This window comes from Oncorhynchus tshawytscha, unplaced genomic scaffold (assembly GCF_018296145.1).
Source record: "Oncorhynchus tshawytscha isolate Ot180627B unplaced genomic scaffold, Otsh_v2.0 Un_contig_2444_pilon_pilon, whole genome shotgun sequence".
NCBI classification, from domain to species: domain Eukaryota; kingdom Metazoa; phylum Chordata; class Actinopteri; order Salmoniformes; family Salmonidae; genus Oncorhynchus; species Oncorhynchus tshawytscha.
The window spans coordinates 171,690-190,000 of record NW_024609526.1 but is presented as its reverse complement, the minus strand read 5'-3'; the positions used below and the strand labels follow the sequence as shown (position 1 = coordinate 190,000).

The window sequence follows — 18,311 nt, the reverse complement described above, 5'->3', positions numbered from 1 at the left end:
TCTACCTCACTATGTAACCAGACAACATAAACAACCTCTACCTCACTCTATAACCAGTAACCAGACAACATAAACAACCTCTACCTCACTCTGTAACCAGTAACCAGACAACATAAACAACCTCTACCTCACTATATAACCATGTAACCAGACAACATAAACAACCTCTACCTCACTCTATAACCAGTAACCAGACAACATAAACAACCTCTACCTCACTATTTAACCAGACAACATAAACAACCTCTACCTCACTCTAAAATCAGTAACCAGACAACATAAACAACCTCTACCTCACTCTATAACCAGTAACCAGGCAACATAAAGCCTGTATAAACAGTGTGACCTTCCCCTGAGAGAACAGGGTTATTACAGTTGCACACACACACACACACACACACACACACACACACACACACACACACACACACACACACACACACACACACACACACACACACACACACACACACACACAGAGCAGGGTTATTACAGTTCAGCAGAAGGAAGTAGGGTCCCAGCAGGGTAGAGCAGAGGTCTGCTGTAATGATAAGCTCAAAGACAGTACGGGGTTGAAGTCAGAGGAGGCTAGTGGGAGGAGCTATAGGAGGGCGGCCTCATTGTCATCGCTGGAATGGAACTATTGGAACGGTATCAAACATATGGAAAACACATGTTTGACTACATTCCATGTATTTCATTCCAGCCAATACAATGAGCCTGTCCTCCTACAGCTCCCCCCACCAGCCTCCTCTGGTTGGAATGCATTGTCCTCCTGAGAGTTCTCTCACTCCAGACATTCAACATCATGTGTGTGTGTGTAAAGACTGTTCTGAAGAGCTAATAACAATATGTACATACTGTAGCATGTTCTATGTTTGTGAATTTATGAATGAAGCATGGGGATAATGTACAACAATGACTACAACATGATTACAATGTATGCCTTTGAGTACACCGTGTATGAGATACAGTATTGTACTTGAGAAGCTGAGTTCTGGTCAGAGGAATTGGAGTGAAGATGAGGAAACAGCTGATTTGTGCTTTACTGTAATACTCAGAGGACTCCCGTGTTTCAGCTTCTCTCTAACCTGAAGCCTCACTACACCAGAGGACTCCCGTGTTTCAGCTTCTCTCTCAGCTGAAGCCTCACTACACCAGAGGAGTCCCGTGTTTCAGCTTCTCTCTCAGTTGAAGCCTCACTACACCAGAGGACTCCCGTGTTTCAGCTTCTCTCTCAGTTGAAGCCTCACTACACCAGAGGACTCCCGTGTTTCAGCTTCTCTCTCAGCTGAAGCCTCACTACACCAGAGGAGTCCCGTGTTTCAGCTTCTCTCTCAGTTGAAGCCTCACTACACCAGAGGACTCCCGTGTTTCAGCTTCTCTCTCAGTTGAAGCCTCACTACACCAGAGGACTCCCGTGTTTCAGCTTCTCTCTCAGTTGAAACTTCACTACACCTCTTCCCAGTAGGGAAGTCCTTCACTTAAAGGCGGACAAACAGTTGTTACATCACAATGTCAATATCATTTTCTAGAAAAGGTACAATGTTTGTATTACACACACACACACACACACACACACACACACACACACACACACACACACACACACACACACACACACACACACACACACACACAATGTTATATCCTGTGTAATACACAGTGTGGTAGTCTCTAGTGCTGAAATGACCTCTCAATGAGTCTCTACTGTCTACTGCGTGGCTGTCATCACATTCACCTGTGTGTGTGTGTGTATGTGTGTGTGTGTGTGATCAGCAGGCAGTCAGGACTACAACGCTCTCTGCATGTTGACTGGTTGTTGTCTCATCAGAGAAGCTCTCATGACTACACCAGCTGTTAGTAGTAGTGAGGCCATACACACACACACACACACACACACACACACACACACACACACACACACATACACAAGCTGTGATGACAGAGTGAACCATCTACTCCTGGCCCTAGTACAGTTTATAAATCAGTTTTCTCAACACCCCTGTTATCCACTCTGTGAATTTACTGTTCGTTTACTTTGACTGAATTCATTATTTGAATATTGTCCTTTAACTTGTTTCCCCATAAAGCTCCAGTACAGACTCCCCACCCTGTTGTTCTTAACATAGAAGTCATGCTATGAACACAGTCAATCTCACTGTGATATTATCTAATATTGTCACGCTCTGACCTTAGTTCTTTTGTTATGTCTTTGTTTTAGTATGGTCAGGGCTTGAGTTGGGTGGGTTGTCTATGTTTGTTTTTCCATGAGTTGGTATTTTCTGTGTTTGGCCTGGTATGGTTCTCAATCAGAGGCAGCTGTCAATCGTTGTCCCCGATTGAGAACCGTACTTAGGCAGCCTGTTTCCACCCTTGAGTTGTGGGTAGTCGTTGTCCCCAATTGAGAACCGTACTTAGGCAGCCTGTTTCCACCCTGTTAGTTGTGGGTAGTCGTTGTCCCCGATTGAGAACCGTACTTAGGCAGCCTGTTTCCCCCCTGTTAGTTGTGGGTAGTCGTTGTCCCCGATTGAGAACCGTACTTAGGCAGCCTGTTTCCACCCTTGAGTTGTGGGTAGTCGTTGTCCCCGATTGAGAACCGTACTTAGGCAGCCTGTTTCCACCCTTGAGTTGTGGGTAGTCGTTGTCCCCGATTGAGAACCGTACTTAGGCAGCCTGTTTCCACCCTTGAGTTGTGGGTAGTCGTTGTCCCCGATTGAGAACCGTACTTAGGCAGCCTGTTTCCACCCTTGAGTTGTGGGTAGTCGTTGTCCCCGATTGAGAACCGTACTTAGGCAGCCTGTTTCCACCCTGTGAGTTGTGGGTAGTCGTTGTCCCCGATTGAGAACCGTACTTAGGCAGCCTGTTTCCACCCTTGATTTATGGGTGATTATTTTCTGTTCTGTGTTTTTTCAGCACCACACAGGACTGTTCGTTTTGTCGTTTTATTTGTTTTGTTCAGTGTTCATTACGGTATTAAAAACATGAACACTTTACCACGCTGCATCTTGGTCCTCACCTTCTTCCACCAAACGGTCGTTACAAATATTTGATATAAACTGTAGTCCATTTAACCGGGCGTTCAAGTACCTGTTCTTGCTTTGATAACATCAAACCTTTTCAGGCAGCAGAGGGGGAAAGGATACCTTGTAGACCTCTGTGTATTCTGTACAAGGTGTTGTGTTCTGTAGCAGTATCTACCTGCCCATTCAGAGGAGGTAAAAAAGAGTTCCATTCTATTCTGCAATTAAAGTCTCATAAAAAAAAAAAAAGTCCCCTTTTGTTCCTGGTTGTTTTATTCATCCAGAAGTTACTCACGTCAAATTAGCCATTTTCTTTTCTCGGCTCCATAAGAGCAGCTAACAAAGCTCTCCATTCTGTTCCCACGTTAATACATGTAACTAGCTCTAATGGCTGTGTCTAGTTAACAGGCTGACAACACAAAGACTTGGTTATTATTACACCTGACAATAGGGCAGATAGATTTAATGTCATTTCAGAATTCAGAGACATGCTGGCTTCTATAATGTCTTCCATTGTATGGATAATAACTGAAGAAGAAATGACTTGTACCCAACCATTAGGTTGAGATTCTCTCAATGACTTGGGGTTTCTACCAGCTGGGTTTCTATGGGGACGTTGATTCATTCAGAAAGCTCATTCGGACCGTTTTTCTACGAACAAGCAGGATGGAGTAGAGACGTACTGCCCGAACCACATGAATTAACAGGACAATGTGGTCGATGAGTAAGAACACGACCAAACCATGATACATTTTTAGATGTTATTTCTATTTCAATGCAGTCATTATTCTCTCCTGCTATATTTTGCAAATACATTCATTATCAAAAAGGAAATCTTGTAAGTTAATTATTCAGATTCAGTTTGAGCTCATGTCTTTTGTAGCAAAAACGATGTAACGAATGTGGTGGGGAGAAGGACAAGAGGACCAAGGTGCAACGTGGGTAAGTATTCAGTTCTGCAAGGTGCAATGGTCCTTTGGTGGTGGGTAGTTCTGTAACGAATGTGGCGGGGAGAAGGACAAGAGGACCAAGGTGCAACGTGGGTAAGTATTCAGTTCTGCAAGGTGCAATGGTCCTTTGGTGGTGGGTAGTTCTGTAACGAATGTGGTGGGGAGAAGGAGAAGAGGACCAAGGTGCAGCGTGGGTAAGTATTCAGTTCTGCAAGGTGCAATGGTCCTTTGGTGGTGGGTAGTTCTGTAACGAATGTGGTGGGGAGAAGGAGAAGAGGACCAAGGTGCAGCGTGGGTAAGTATTCAGTTCTGCAAGGTGCAATGGTCCTTTGGTGGTGGGTAGTTCTGTAACGAATGTGGCGGGGAGAAGGACAAGAGGACCAAGGTGCAACGTGGGTAAGTATTCAGTTCTGCAAGGTGCAATGGTCCTTTGGTGGTGGGTAGTTCTGTAACGAATGTGGTGGGGAGAAGGAGAAGAGGACCAAGGTGCAGCGTGGGTAAGTATTCATAATGTGTTTAATAAATACCAACACTGGAACAAAAACAACAAACGAACAGTTCTGCAAGGTGCAAATACACAAAACAGAAAACAACAAACCCATGTGGGAACAGGCTATCTAAGTATGGTTCTCAATCAGAGTCAACGACAGACAGTTGTCCCTGATTGAGAACCACACCCGGCCAAACACAACAACACACAAAAACATAGAAAAAAAGAACATAGAATGCCCACCCTAGTCACACCCTGGCCTAACCAAATTAGAGAATAAAAAGCCTCTCTATGGCCAGGGCGTGACAAACAATCCCCACAGGAAGTACAGACTCCTAGGCAGGAATTACAGACTCCTAGGCAGGAAGTACAGACTCCTTGGCAGGAAGTACAGACTCCTAGGCAGGAAGTACAGACTCCTAGGCAGGAAGTACAGACTCCTTGGCAGGAAGTACAGACTCCTTGGCAGGAAGTACAGACTCCTTGGCAGGAAGTACAGACTCCTTGGCAGGAAGTACAGACTCCTAGGCAGGAAGTACAGACTCCTAGGCAGGAAGTACAGACTCCTTGGCAGGAAGTACAGACTCCTTGGCAGGAAGTACAGACTCCTAGGCAGGAAGTACAGACTCCTAGGCAGGAAGTACAGACTCCTAGGCAGGAAGTACAGACTCCTAGGCAGGAAGTACAGACTCCTTGGCAGGAAGTACAGACTCCTTGGCAGGAAGTACAGACTCCTTGGCAGGAAGTACAGACTCCTTGGCAGGAAGTACAGACTCCTTGGCAGGAAGTACAGACTCCTTGGCAGGAAGTACAGACTCCTTGGCAGGAAGTACAGACTCCTTGGCAGGAAGTACAGACTCCTTGGCAGGAAGTACAGACTCCTTGGCAGGAAGTACAGACTCCTTGGCAGGAAGTACAGACTCCTTGGCAGGAAGTACAGACTCCTTGGCAGGAAGTACAGACTCCTTGGCAGGAAGTACAGACTCCTTGGCAGGAAGTACAGACTCCTTGGCAGGAAGTACAGACTCCTAGGCATAGCAATAAACATAATGGACCCCCGCCTGCTTTTATTTTCCCCTCTACTAAAATGGAACATTTCTATTTTGGAACAGAGTTGAGAACACAGAGGTACAGATTCTAATGATTCTGGTTATTGACAGTTTCCAGGATATTGGTTTAGTTGAGTTTCTAAATGTGTTGACACACTCACACACACACACACACACACACACACACACACACACACACACACACACACACAGAGAGAGAGAGAGAGAGAGAGACACAGTGGAGAACAGAACATAGCGAGCCAAAGCCAACAGACAGGGTGATAGTGAGTGTTTATAAGTGTTTATAAAAGTGGCAGCGATATAGAGAGAACCAGTAGGAAGGAGAGAGAACCAGAAGGAAGGAGAGAAAACCAGTAGGAAGGAGAGAGCAGAACCAGTAGACAGGAGAGAGAACCAGTAGGAAGGAGAGAGCAGAACCAGTAGATAGGAGAGAGCTAAACCAGTAGATAGGAGAGAGAATCAGTAGGAAGGAGAGCGCAGAACCAGAAGGAAGGAGGAGAGAGAACCAGTAGGAAGGAGAGAGCAGAACCAGTAGATAGGAGAGCAGAACCAGTAGGAAGGAGAGAGCAGAACCAGTAGATAGGAGAGAGCAGAACCAGTAGAAGGAGAGAGAACCAGTAGGAAGGAGAGAGAACCAGAAGGAAGGAGAGAGAACCAGTAGGAAGGAGAGAGCAGAACCAGTAGATAGGAGAGAGCTAAACCAGTAGATAGGAGAGAGAATCAGTAGGAAGGAGAGCGCAGAACCAGAAGGAAGGAGGCAGAACCAGTAGGAAGGAGAGAGAACCAGTAGATAGGAGAGAGCAGAACCAGTAGATAGGAGAGAGCAGAACCAGTAGGAAGGAGAGAGCAGAACCAGTAGATAGGAGAGAGCAGAACCAGTAGGGAAGAGCAGAACCAGTAGGAAGGAGAGAGCAGAACCAGTAGGAAGGAGAGAGCAGAACCAGTAGGAAGGAGAGAGCAGAACCAGTAGGAAGGAGAGAGCAGAACCAGTAGGAAGGAGAGAGCAGAACCAGTAGGAAGGAGAGAGCAGAACCAGTAGGAAGGAGAGAGCAGAACCAGTAGGAAGGAGAGAACCAGTAGGAGCAGAACCAGTAGGAAGGAGAGAGCAGAACCAGTAGGAAGGAGAGAGCAGAACCAGTAGGAAGGAGAGAGCAGAACCAGTAGGAAGGAGAGAGCAGAACCAGTAGGAAGGAGAGAGCAGAACCAGTAGGAAGGAGAGAGCAGAACGAGTAGGAAGGAGAGAGCAGAACGAGTAGGAAGGAGAGAGCAGAACCAGTAGATAGGAGAGAGCAGAACCAGTAGATAGGAGAGAGCAGAGCCAGTAGGAAGGAGAGAGCAGAACCAGTAGATAAGAAAGAGCAGAACCAGTAGATAGGAGAGAGCAGAACCAGTAAATAGGAGAGAGCAGAACCAGTAAATAGGAGAGATCAGAACCAGTAGATAGGAGAGAGCAGAACCAGTACATAGGAGAGAGCAGAACCAGTAGATCGGAGAGCGCAGAACCAGTAGATCGGAGAGAGCAGAACCAGTAGATAGGAGAGAGCAGAACCAGTAGGAAGGAGAGAGCAGAACCAGTAGGAAGGAGAGAGCAGAACCAGTAGATAGGAGAGAGCAGAACCAGTAGATAGGAGAGAGCAGAACCAGTAGATAGGAGAGAGCAGAACCAGTAGGAAGGAGAGAGCAGAACCAGTAGGAAGGAGAGAGCAGAACCAGTAGATAGGAGAGAGCAGAACCAGTAGATAGGAGAGAGCAGAACCAGTAGATAGGAGAGCAGAACCAGTAGGAAGGAGAGAGCAGAACCAGTAGGAAGGAGAGAGAACCAGAAGGAAGGAGAGAAACCAGTAAGTAGATAGGAGAGAGCAGAACCAGTAGATAGGAGAGAGCAGAACCAGTAGGAAGGAGCAGGAGAGAGCAGAGCCAATAGGAAGGAGAGAGCAGAACCAGTAGATAGGAGAGAGCAGAGCCAATAGGAAGGAGAGAGCAGAACCAGTAGATAGGAGAGAGCAGAGCCAATAGGAAGGAGAGAGCAGAACCAGTAGATAAGAAAGAGCAGAACCAGTAGATAGGAGAGAGCAGTACCAGTAGATAGGAGCGATTAGTGACAGAGAGAGAGGCAAACGAGAGAGGAATACTCCGAGTTCTGTGTATGACCTCACTCTGAAAGCATCCCGCTGGCGCCTGAACTAATGACACCACAACTACAACATAAGCGTGAGGATTAGATGAAAGGGCTTCAGCAAGGAATTCCCGTAAGACTACTTCATACCCTGCCCTTGCAGAGGTAGGCCTATTTGTCTGCCAGATCTGTCAGCTTCTATGCATAATGATAGTCTTACACTTCTGTTAGATGTTGATACCTTTCTTTACTTATTCTCCTTCGTTCCTTAAAGAACAGGGCCTGTACTCGTGTTTCAGTGGAGGTTTCTTTACTTCGTTCCTTAAAGAACAGGGCCTGTACTCGTGTTTCAGTGGAGGTTTCTTTACTTCGTTCCTTAAAGAACAGGGCCTGTACTCGTGTTTCAGTGGAGGTTTCTTTACTTCGTTCCTTAAAGAACAGGGCCTGTACTCGTGTTTCAGTGGAGGTTTCTTTACTTCGTTCCTTAAAGAACAGGGCCTGTCCTCGTGTTTCAGTGGAGGTTTCTTTACTTCGTTCCATAAAGAACAGGGCCTGTACTCGTGTTTCAGTGGAGGTTTCTTTACTTCGTTCCATAAAGAACAGGGCCTGTACTCGTGTTTCTGTGGAGGTTTCTTTACTTCATTCCTTAAAGAACAGGGCCTGTCCTCGTGTTTCAGTGGAGGTTTCTGAGGGGAGGACAGCTCATAATAATAGCCGGAATGGAGTTAATGGAATGGCATCAAACGGATGGAAACCATGGAAACCATGTGTTTGATGTATTTGATACCATTCCACTGATTCCACTCCAGTCATTACCACGAGCCCTGTCCTCCCCAATTAAGGGTTCACCAACCTCCTGTGTCGTGTTTGTACACCTTTTCAGTACATCTTTGTCATGTTATCCTGTGAAACCTTCCCCTTGGATTGATGTAATATGAACAGTGAATGCCAGAACTGGTCATCAGCGGATACGTTTAGAGCTCCATAGTTTAGGAATATAAACTGTTAAAACCTAATATATTTCTGTAATATATTGCCACTTCTCTTTAGAGATTGATGTAATGCAGTCAGACAGATCACTGTTGGTGGAAGCAGATCCCTGCCTTCTGCAGGGAGTAAATGGTTGACATCAGTGTTGTTCACACGGCCCTGTAATTTAAACTAACTCCATACAGTCGGATACATTTTGTTTATAGCAGGGTAATAATAGCTATGTTATTCATGTCTACTGTGACTCGTGATCAATGCTGTGGATTTAACGTGATTCACAGATTGTGTCTATGAAACTGTGTAGCCACCAAATGACTAATGAATCCCATGTCCCAGAGTTGTGGTCTTTGGTCGGATTAGGCCTCTTGTGTGGTGTGGAATACTTCTAATGACTCTCATCTCTCAGCTGTTGGCCAGGTTCACATCCATAGTTTGAAGTGATCCATCTGATCCTCTCAAACAACGCCAACCAACGTTTTCCCATGGAGGTGCAATATCTTTGAGTTCACAGAAAGTGTTAAACTGGGTACAAGGTATGATGTGTGTTGTGACTCATAGATGTGAGTTCAGAACACGTTATAGAATGGATTAACACTTCTAACAGACCTGGACCACTAATAGAACTGGACCACTAGTAGAACTTGACCTCTAATAGAACTGGACCTCTAATAGAACTGGACCACTAATAGAACTGGACCACTAATAGAACTGGACCACTAATAGAACTGGACCACTAATAGAACTGGACCACTAATAGATCTGGACCACTAATAGAACTGGACCTCTAATAGAACTGGACCACTAATAGAACTGGACCACTAATAGAACTAGACCACTAATAGAACTGGACCACTAATAGAACTGGACCACTAATAGAACTGGACCACTAATAGAACTGGACCACTAATAGAACTGGACCACTAATAGAACTGGACCACTAATAGAACTGGACCACTAATAGAACTGGGACCACTAATAGAACTGGACCACTAATAGAACTGGACCCACTAATAGAACTGGACCACTAATAGACCACTAGTAGAACTGGACCACTACTAATAGAACTGGACCACTAATAGAACTGGACCACTAATAGAACTGGACCACTAATAGAACTGGACCACTAATAGAACTGGACCACTAATAGAACTGGACCACTAATAGAACTGGACCACTAATAGAACTGGACCACTAATAGAACTGGACCACTAATAGAACTGGACCACTAATAGAACTGGACCACTAATAGAACTGGACCACTAATAGAACTGGACCACTAAACTAGAACTGGACCACTAATAGAACTGGACCACTAATAGAACTGGACCACTAATAGAACTGGACCACTAATAGAACTGGACCACTAATAGAACTGGACCACTAATAGAACTGGACCACTAATAGAACTGGACCACTAATAGAACTGGACCACTAAACTAGAACTGGACCACTAATAGAACTGGACCACTAATAGAACTGGACCACTAATAGAACTGGACCACTAATAGAACTGAACTGACCACTAAATAGAACTGGACCACTAATAGAACTGGACCACTAATAGAACTGGACCTGGACTAATAGAACTAATAGAACTGGACCACTAATAGAACTGGACCTCTAACAGAACTGGACCACTAATAGAACTGGACCACTAATAGAACTGGACCACTAATAGAACTGGACCACTAACAGAACTGGACCACTAATAGAACTGGACCACTAATAGAACTAGACCACTAGTAGAACTGGACCTAATAGAACTGGACCACTAATAGAACTGGACCACTAATAGAACTGGACCACTAATAGAACTGGACCACTAATAGAACTGGACCACTAATAGAACTGGACCACTAATAGAACTGGACCACTAATAGAACTGGACCACTAATAGAACTGGACCACTAATAGAACTGGACCACTAATAGAACTGGACCACTACTGGACCACTAATAGAACTGGACCACTAATAGAACTGGACCACTAATAGAACTGGACCACTAATAGAACTGGACCACTAATAGAACTGGACCACTAATAGAACTGGACCACTAATAGAACTGGACCACTAATAGAACTGGACCACTAATAGAACTGGACCACTAATAGAACTGGACCTCTGGAATAGAACTGGACCACTAATAGAACTGGACCACTAATAGAACTGGACCTCTAATAGAACTGGACCTCTAATAGAACTGGACCACTAATAGAACTGGACCACTAATAGAACTGGACCTCTAATAGAACTGGACCTCTAATAGAACTGGACCTCTAATAGAACTGGACCTCTAATAGAACTGGACCACTAGTAGAACTGGACCACTAATAGAACTGGACCACTAATAGAACTGGACCTCTAATAGAACTGGACCACTAATAGAACTGGACCACTAATAGAACTGGACCACTAATAGAACTGGACCTCTAATAGAACTGGACCACTAATAGAACTGGACCACTAATAGAACTGGACCACTAATAGAACTGGACCACTAATAGAACTAGACCACTAATAGAACTGTATAATATATTTGGACCACTAATAGAACTGTATAATATATTTGGACCACTAATAGAACTGGACCTCTAATAGAACTGGACCACTAATAGAACTGGACCACTAATAGAACTGTATAATATATTTGGACCACTAATAGAACTGTATAATATATTTGGACCTCTACCGGCCTGGTACAGATTGTGGGGTTACAGCAGGGTCACTTTATGAGTCTGCATGTCAATCTCCTCTATAGGACACTAGCTAGCTCTACTGAAGTTACGTTGGCAAGGACTCTTAGCACTATCCTCACCAAACATAACAGCAGTAAAGGCGTGACCTTTCTACCAATGAAAACATAGTAAATGATTCCTTTGTCTTGTTGGTCCAGTGACCTACATGAGGGAAGCCAGCCTCAAGACAGGTTGTGAAAAAGCTTACTCATAATTCTCCTCTCTCATATTCCCAGTGAAGTACATGAGAGAAGCCAGCCCCTATGTGAAGAAGGGTTCTCCTGTGTCAGAGATAGGCTGGGAGACGCCCCCACCTGAGTCCCCGAGGCTGGGTAGCCCCCACTGTGACGTCCCCGTCACCCCCACCATGTCCCTACAGGGGGACAGGAGGTACATCCCCTTAAAGATGTGTTACGTCACCAGGAGCATGACTTCTCCAGACCCTGGAAACAGGTAAAGGCTCCAGCATCATTCTGCTTTACTATTATTCTGTTTCCCCCGTATATGATTATCTACAGGGGCGTAACGGCAGGGGGTGCAGGGCTAGGTGGGGCAACACTTCTACTATTAGAATTGATTGGATTTATATTGCGAGTGTTTTGCCAGATGCAGTGCCTTCAGAAAGTAGTCACATCCCTTCACTTGTTCCACATTTTGTTGTGTTACAGCCTGAATTCAAAATGGATTCCATTGATTTTTCTCCACACCCATCTACACACAGTAACCCATGATGACAAAGTGAAAACATGTTTTTAGCAAATGTATTGAAAATGAAATACAGAAATATCTCATTTACATAGGTTTTCCCACCTCTGAGTCAATAATCAAATGTATTTATAATCAATCAATCAAGTTTATTTAAAAAGCCCTTCTTACATCAGCTGATGTCACAAAGTGCTGTACAGAAACCCAGCCTCAATACATGTTAGAATCACATTTGGCAGTGATTACAGCTGTGAGTCTTTCTGGGTAAGTCTCTAAGAGGTTTGCTCACCTGGATTGTACAATATTTGCACATTATTCTTTTTTTAAATTCTTCAAGCTCAAGTTGGTTATTGATCATTGCTAGACAGCCATTTTCAAGTCTTGCCATAGATTTTAAAGCCTATATAAGTCAAGACTGTAACTAGTCCACTCAGGAACATTCACTGTCTTCTTGGTTAGCAACTCCAGTATATATTTGGCCTTATGTTTTAGGTTATTGTCCTGCTGTGAGGTGAATTTGTCTCCCAGTGTCTGTCGGAAAGCAGACTGAACAAGGTTTTCATCTAGGATTTTGCTTGTGCTTAGCTCTATTCTGTTTATTTTTATCCTGAAATCTCCATAATCCTTGCCGATAACAAGCATACCCATAACATGATGCAGCCACCACCATGCTTGAAAATATGAAGCGTAGTACTCATTAATGTGTTGTATTGGATTTGCCCCAAACATAACGCTTTGTATTCAGGACATTAAGTTAATTTCTTTGCCACATTTTTTTGCAGTTTTACTTTAGTATCTTATTGCAAACAGGATGCATGTTTTGGAATATTTTGTATTCTGTACAGCCTTCCTTCATTTCACGCTGTCATTTAGGTTTGTATAATTAATAACTTCACCATGCTCAAAGGGATATTCAATGTCTGCTTTCCCCCCCCCGTCTACCAATAGGTGCCCTTCTTTGCGAGGTATTGGACAACCTCCTTGGTCTTTGTGGTTGAATCTGTGTTTGAAATTCACTGCTCAACTGAGGGACCTTACAGATAATTGTGTGTCTGGGGTACAGAGATGAGGTAGTCATTCAAAAAATCACCTTACAAACTATTATTGCACACAGAGTGAGTCCATGCAACTTATTATGTGACTTGTTAAGCAAATGTTTACTCCTCAACATAGTTAGGCTTGCCATAACAAAGGGGTTGAATACTTATTGACTCAAGACATTTCAGCGTTTCATTTTTAAATAATTTGTAAACATAATTCCACTTTGATATAATGGAGGTATGGTGTGTAGACCAGTGACACAACATCTAAATTGAATCCATTTTGAATCCAGCCTGTAACACAACAACGTGTATAAAAGACAAGGGGTGTGAATCCTTTGTGAAGGTGCTGTAATAAAAGCAACACGTTACATTGTGACGGGGGAGAGACTCATCTCATCCACCACCAATAAGTAAGTCCCACCACGCGTTTTTCCTGGGACAGTGTAACAGGGATGGTCGTCTCTGTGACGGTCACAATGGATTAACTGCTGTGGTTCTCAACTATCAGAGTGTTCAGAGTTTAAGAGATGTTACCTTAATTAACCAACAGAGAAACAGTTTCTATCTGACACACATAGACTACCTTAATTAACCAACAGAGAAACGGTTTCTATCTGACACACATAGTCTACCTTAATTAACCAACACAGAGAAACAGTTTCTATCTGACACACATAGTCTACCTTAATTAACCAACACAGAGAAACAGTTTCTACCTTAATTAACCAACAGAGAAACAGTTTCTATCTGACACACATAGTCTACCTTAATTAACCAACACAGAGAAACAGTTTCTACCTTAATTAACCAACAGAGAAACAGTTTCTATCTGACACACATAGTCTACCTTAATTAACCAACAGAGAAACAGTTTCTACCTTAATTAACCAACACAGAGAAACAGTTTCTATCTGACACACATAGTCTACCTTAATTAACCAACAGAGAAACAGTTTCTATCTGACACACATAGTCTACCTTAATTAACCAACACAGAGAAACAGTTTCTATCTGACACACATAGACTACCTTAATTAACCAACACAGAGAAACAGTTTCTATCTGACCACAGTTTCTACCTTAATTAACCAACAGAGAAACAGTTTCTACCTTAATTAACCAACACAAAGAAACAGTTTCTACCTTAATTAACCAACAGAGAAACGGTTTCTATCTGACACACATAGTCTACCTTAATTAACCAACAGAGAAACAGTTTCTATCTGACACACATAGACTACCTTAATTAACCAACACAGAGAAACAGTTTCTATCTGACACACATAGTCTACCTTAATTAACCAACACAGAGAAACAGTTTCTATCTGACACACATAGTCTACCTTAATTAACCAACAGAGAAACGGTTTCTATCTGACACACATAGTCTACCTTAATTAACCAACACAGAGAAACAGTTTCTACCTTAATTAACCAACACAGAGAAACAGTTTCTATCTGACACACATAGTCTACCTTAATTAACCAACAGAGAAACAGTTTCTACCTTAATTAACCAACAGAGAAACAGTTTCTATCTGACACACATAGTCTACCTTAATTAACCAACAGAGAAACAGTTTCTATCTGACAACATAGCCTACCTTAATTAACCAGCAGAGAAACAGTTTCTATCTGACACACATAGCCTACCTTAATTAACCAACAGAGAAACGGTTTCTATCTGACACACATAGTCTACCTTAATTAACCAACACAGAGAAACAGTTTCTATCTGACACACATAGCCTACCTTAATTAACCAACAGAGAAACGGTTTCTATCTGACACACATAGCCTACCTTAATTAACCAACAGAGAAACAGTTTCTATCTGACACACATAGCCTACCTTAATTAACCAACACAGAGAAACAGTTTCTATCTGACACACATAGCCTACCTTAATTAACCAACAGAGAAACAGTTTCTATCTGACACACATAGCCTACCTTAATTAACCAACAGAGAAACGGTTTCTATCTGACACACATAGCCTACCTTAATTAACCAACAGAGAAACAGTTTCTATCTGACACACATAGCCTACCTTAATTAACCAACAGAGAAACGGTTTCTATCTGACACACATAGTCTACCTTAATTAACCAACACAGAGAAACAGTTTCTTTCTATCTGACACACATAGTCTACCTTAATTAACCAACACAGAGAAACGGTTTCTACCTTAATTAACCAACACAGAGAAACGGTTTCTACCTTAATTAACCAACAGAGAAACAGTTTCTACCTTAATTAACCAACACAGAGAAACGGTTTCTATCTGACACACATAGCCTACCTTAATTAACCAACAGAGAAACAGTTTCTATCTGACACACATAGTCTACCTTAATTAACCAACACAGAGAAACAGTTTCTATCTGACACACATAGCCTACCTTAATTAACCAACAGAGAAACGGTTTCTACCTTAATTAACCAACACAGAGAAACAGTTTCTATCTGACACATAGCCTACCTTAATTAACCAACAGAGAAACGGTTTCTACCTTAATTAACCAACACAGAGAAACAGTTTCTATCTGACACACATAGTCTACCTTAATTAACCAGCAGAGAAACAGTTTCTATCTGACACACATAGTCTACCTTAATTAACCAACAGAGAAACAGTTTCTACCTTAATTAACCAACAGAGAAACAGTTTCTATCTGACACACATAGCCTACCTTAATTAACCAACAGAGAAACAGTTTCTATCTGACACACATAGCCTACCTTAATTAACCAACAGAGAAACAGTTTCTACCTTAATTAACCAACACAGAGAAACAGTTTCTATCTGACACACATAGACTACCTTAATTAACCAACACAGAGAAACAGTTTCTATCTGACACACATAGTCTACCTTAATTAACCAACACAGAGAAACAGTTTCTATCTGACACACATAGTCTACCTTAATTAACCAACACAGAGAAACAGTTTCTACCTTAATTAACCAACAGAGAAACGGTTTCTATCTGACACACATAGCCTACCTTAATTAACCAACACAGAGAAACAGTTTCTATCTGACACACATAGTCTACCTTAATTAACCAACACAGAGAAACAGTTTCTACCTTAATTAACCAACACAGAGAAACAGTTTCTATCTGACACATAGACTACCTTAATTAACCAACACAGAGAAACAGTTTCTGACACACATAGCCTACCTTAATTAACCAACAGAGAAACGGTTTCTATCTGACACACATAGTCTACCTTAATTAACCAACAGAGAAACGGTTTCTACCTTAATTAACCAACAGAGAAACGGTTTCTACCTTAATTAACCAACACAGAGAAACAGTTTCTATCTGACACACATAGTCTACCTTAATTAACCAACACAGAGAAACAGTTTCTATCTGACACACATAGTCTACCTTAATTAACCAACAGAGAAACGGTTTCTACCTTAATTAACCAACAGAGAAACGGTTTCTACCTTAATTAACCAACACAGAGAAACAGTTTCTATCTGACACACATAGCCTACCTTAATTAACCAACACAGAGAAACAGTTTCTAACACACATAGCCTACCTTAATTAACCAACAGAGAGAAACAGTTTCTACCTTAATTAACCAACACAGAGAAACAGTTTCTACCTACCTTAATTAACCAACACAGAGAAACAGTTTCTACCTTAATTAACCAACAGAGAAACAGTTTCTACCTTAATTAACCAACAGAGAAACAGTTTCTGACACACATAGTCTACCTTAATTAACCAACACAGAGAAACAGTTTCTATCTGACACACATAGCCTACCTTAATTAACCAACACAGAGAAACAGTTTCTAACACACATAGCCTACCTTAATTAACCAACACAGAGAAACAGTTTCTACCTTAATTAACCAACAGAGAAACAGTTTCTACCTTAATTAACCAACAGAGAAACAGTTTCTATCTGACACACATAGTCTACCTTAATTAACCAACAGAGAGAAACAGTTTCTACCTTAATTAACCAACACAGAGAAACAGTTTCTATCTAACACACATAGCCTACCTTAATTAACCAACACAGAGAAACAGTTTCTATCTAACACACATAGCCTACCTTAATTAACCAACAGAGAAACGGTTTCTATCTGACACACATAGTCTACCTTAATTAACCAACAGAGAAACGGTTTCTACCTTAATTAACCAACACAGAGAAACAGTTTCTACCTTAATTAACCAACACAGAGAAACAGTTTCTACCTTAATTAACCAACACAGAGAAATGGTTTCTACCTTAATTAACCTTATGCCCTCAGCTTTACCTTTACTTTAGGGACCAATTGATCATGCTCGCCTTGTCTTTAGATTATTTAAAAATTATTTATTTTACCGTTATTTAACTAGACAAGTCAGTTTAAGAACAAATTCTTATTTACAATGACGGCGTAGGAACAGTGGGTTAACTGGTCTAGGAACAGTGGGTTAACTGCCTTGTTCAGGGGCAGAATGACAGATTTTTACCTTCTCAGCTCGGGGATTCAATCTAGCAACCTTTCGGTTACTAGTCCAACGCTCTAACCACTAGGCTACCTACCGCCCCTACACTCTAACCACTAGGCTACCTGCCATCCTTACACTCTAACCACTAGGCTACCTGCCGTCCCTACACTCTAACCACTAGGCTACCTGCCGTCCCTACACTCTAACCACTAGGCTACCTGCCATCCTTACACTCTAACCACTAGGCTACCTGCCATCCTTACACTCTAACCATTAGGCTACCTGCCGTCCCTACACTCTAACCACTAGGCTACCTGCCATCCTTACACTCTAACCACTAGGCTACCTGCCATCCTTACACTCTAACCACTAGGCTACCTGCCTGCCCCTACACTCTAACCACTAGGCTACCTGCAGTCCCTACACTCTAACCACTAGGCTACCTGCCGTCCCTACACTCTAACCACTAGGCTACCTGCAGTCCCTACACTCTAACCACTAGGCTACCTGCAGTCCTTCCACTCGAACCACTAGGCTACCTGCCGTCCCTACACTCTAACCACTAGGCTACCTGCAGTCCCTACACTCTAACCACTAGGCTACCTGCCGTCCCTACACTCTAACCACTAGGCTACCTGCCGCCCCTACACTCTAACCACTAGGCTACCTGCAGTCCTTCCACTCGAACCACTAGGCTACCTGCCGCCCCTACACTCT

At 42.7% G+C, this 18,311-nt stretch overlaps 1 protein-coding gene across 3 annotated transcripts in view; it reads left to right on the top strand.

The window, feature by feature from the left end:
• sntb1 (syntrophin, basic 1) overlaps positions 1–18,311 on the top strand; it is a 57,644-nt gene that overhangs the window by 3,665 nt on the left and 35,668 nt on the right. For all 3 annotated transcript variants that reach the window (XR_006082293.1, XM_042315725.1, XM_042315724.1), the window contains exon 2: positions 11,612–11,828. Coding sequence is in view for 2 of the 3 variants with exons in the window: in XM_042315725.1 (XP_042171659.1) it covers positions 11,612–11,828 (217 nt within the window). In the remaining variant the exon portion in view is untranslated. The remainder of the gene's footprint in view (positions 1–11,611; positions 11,829–18,311) is intronic.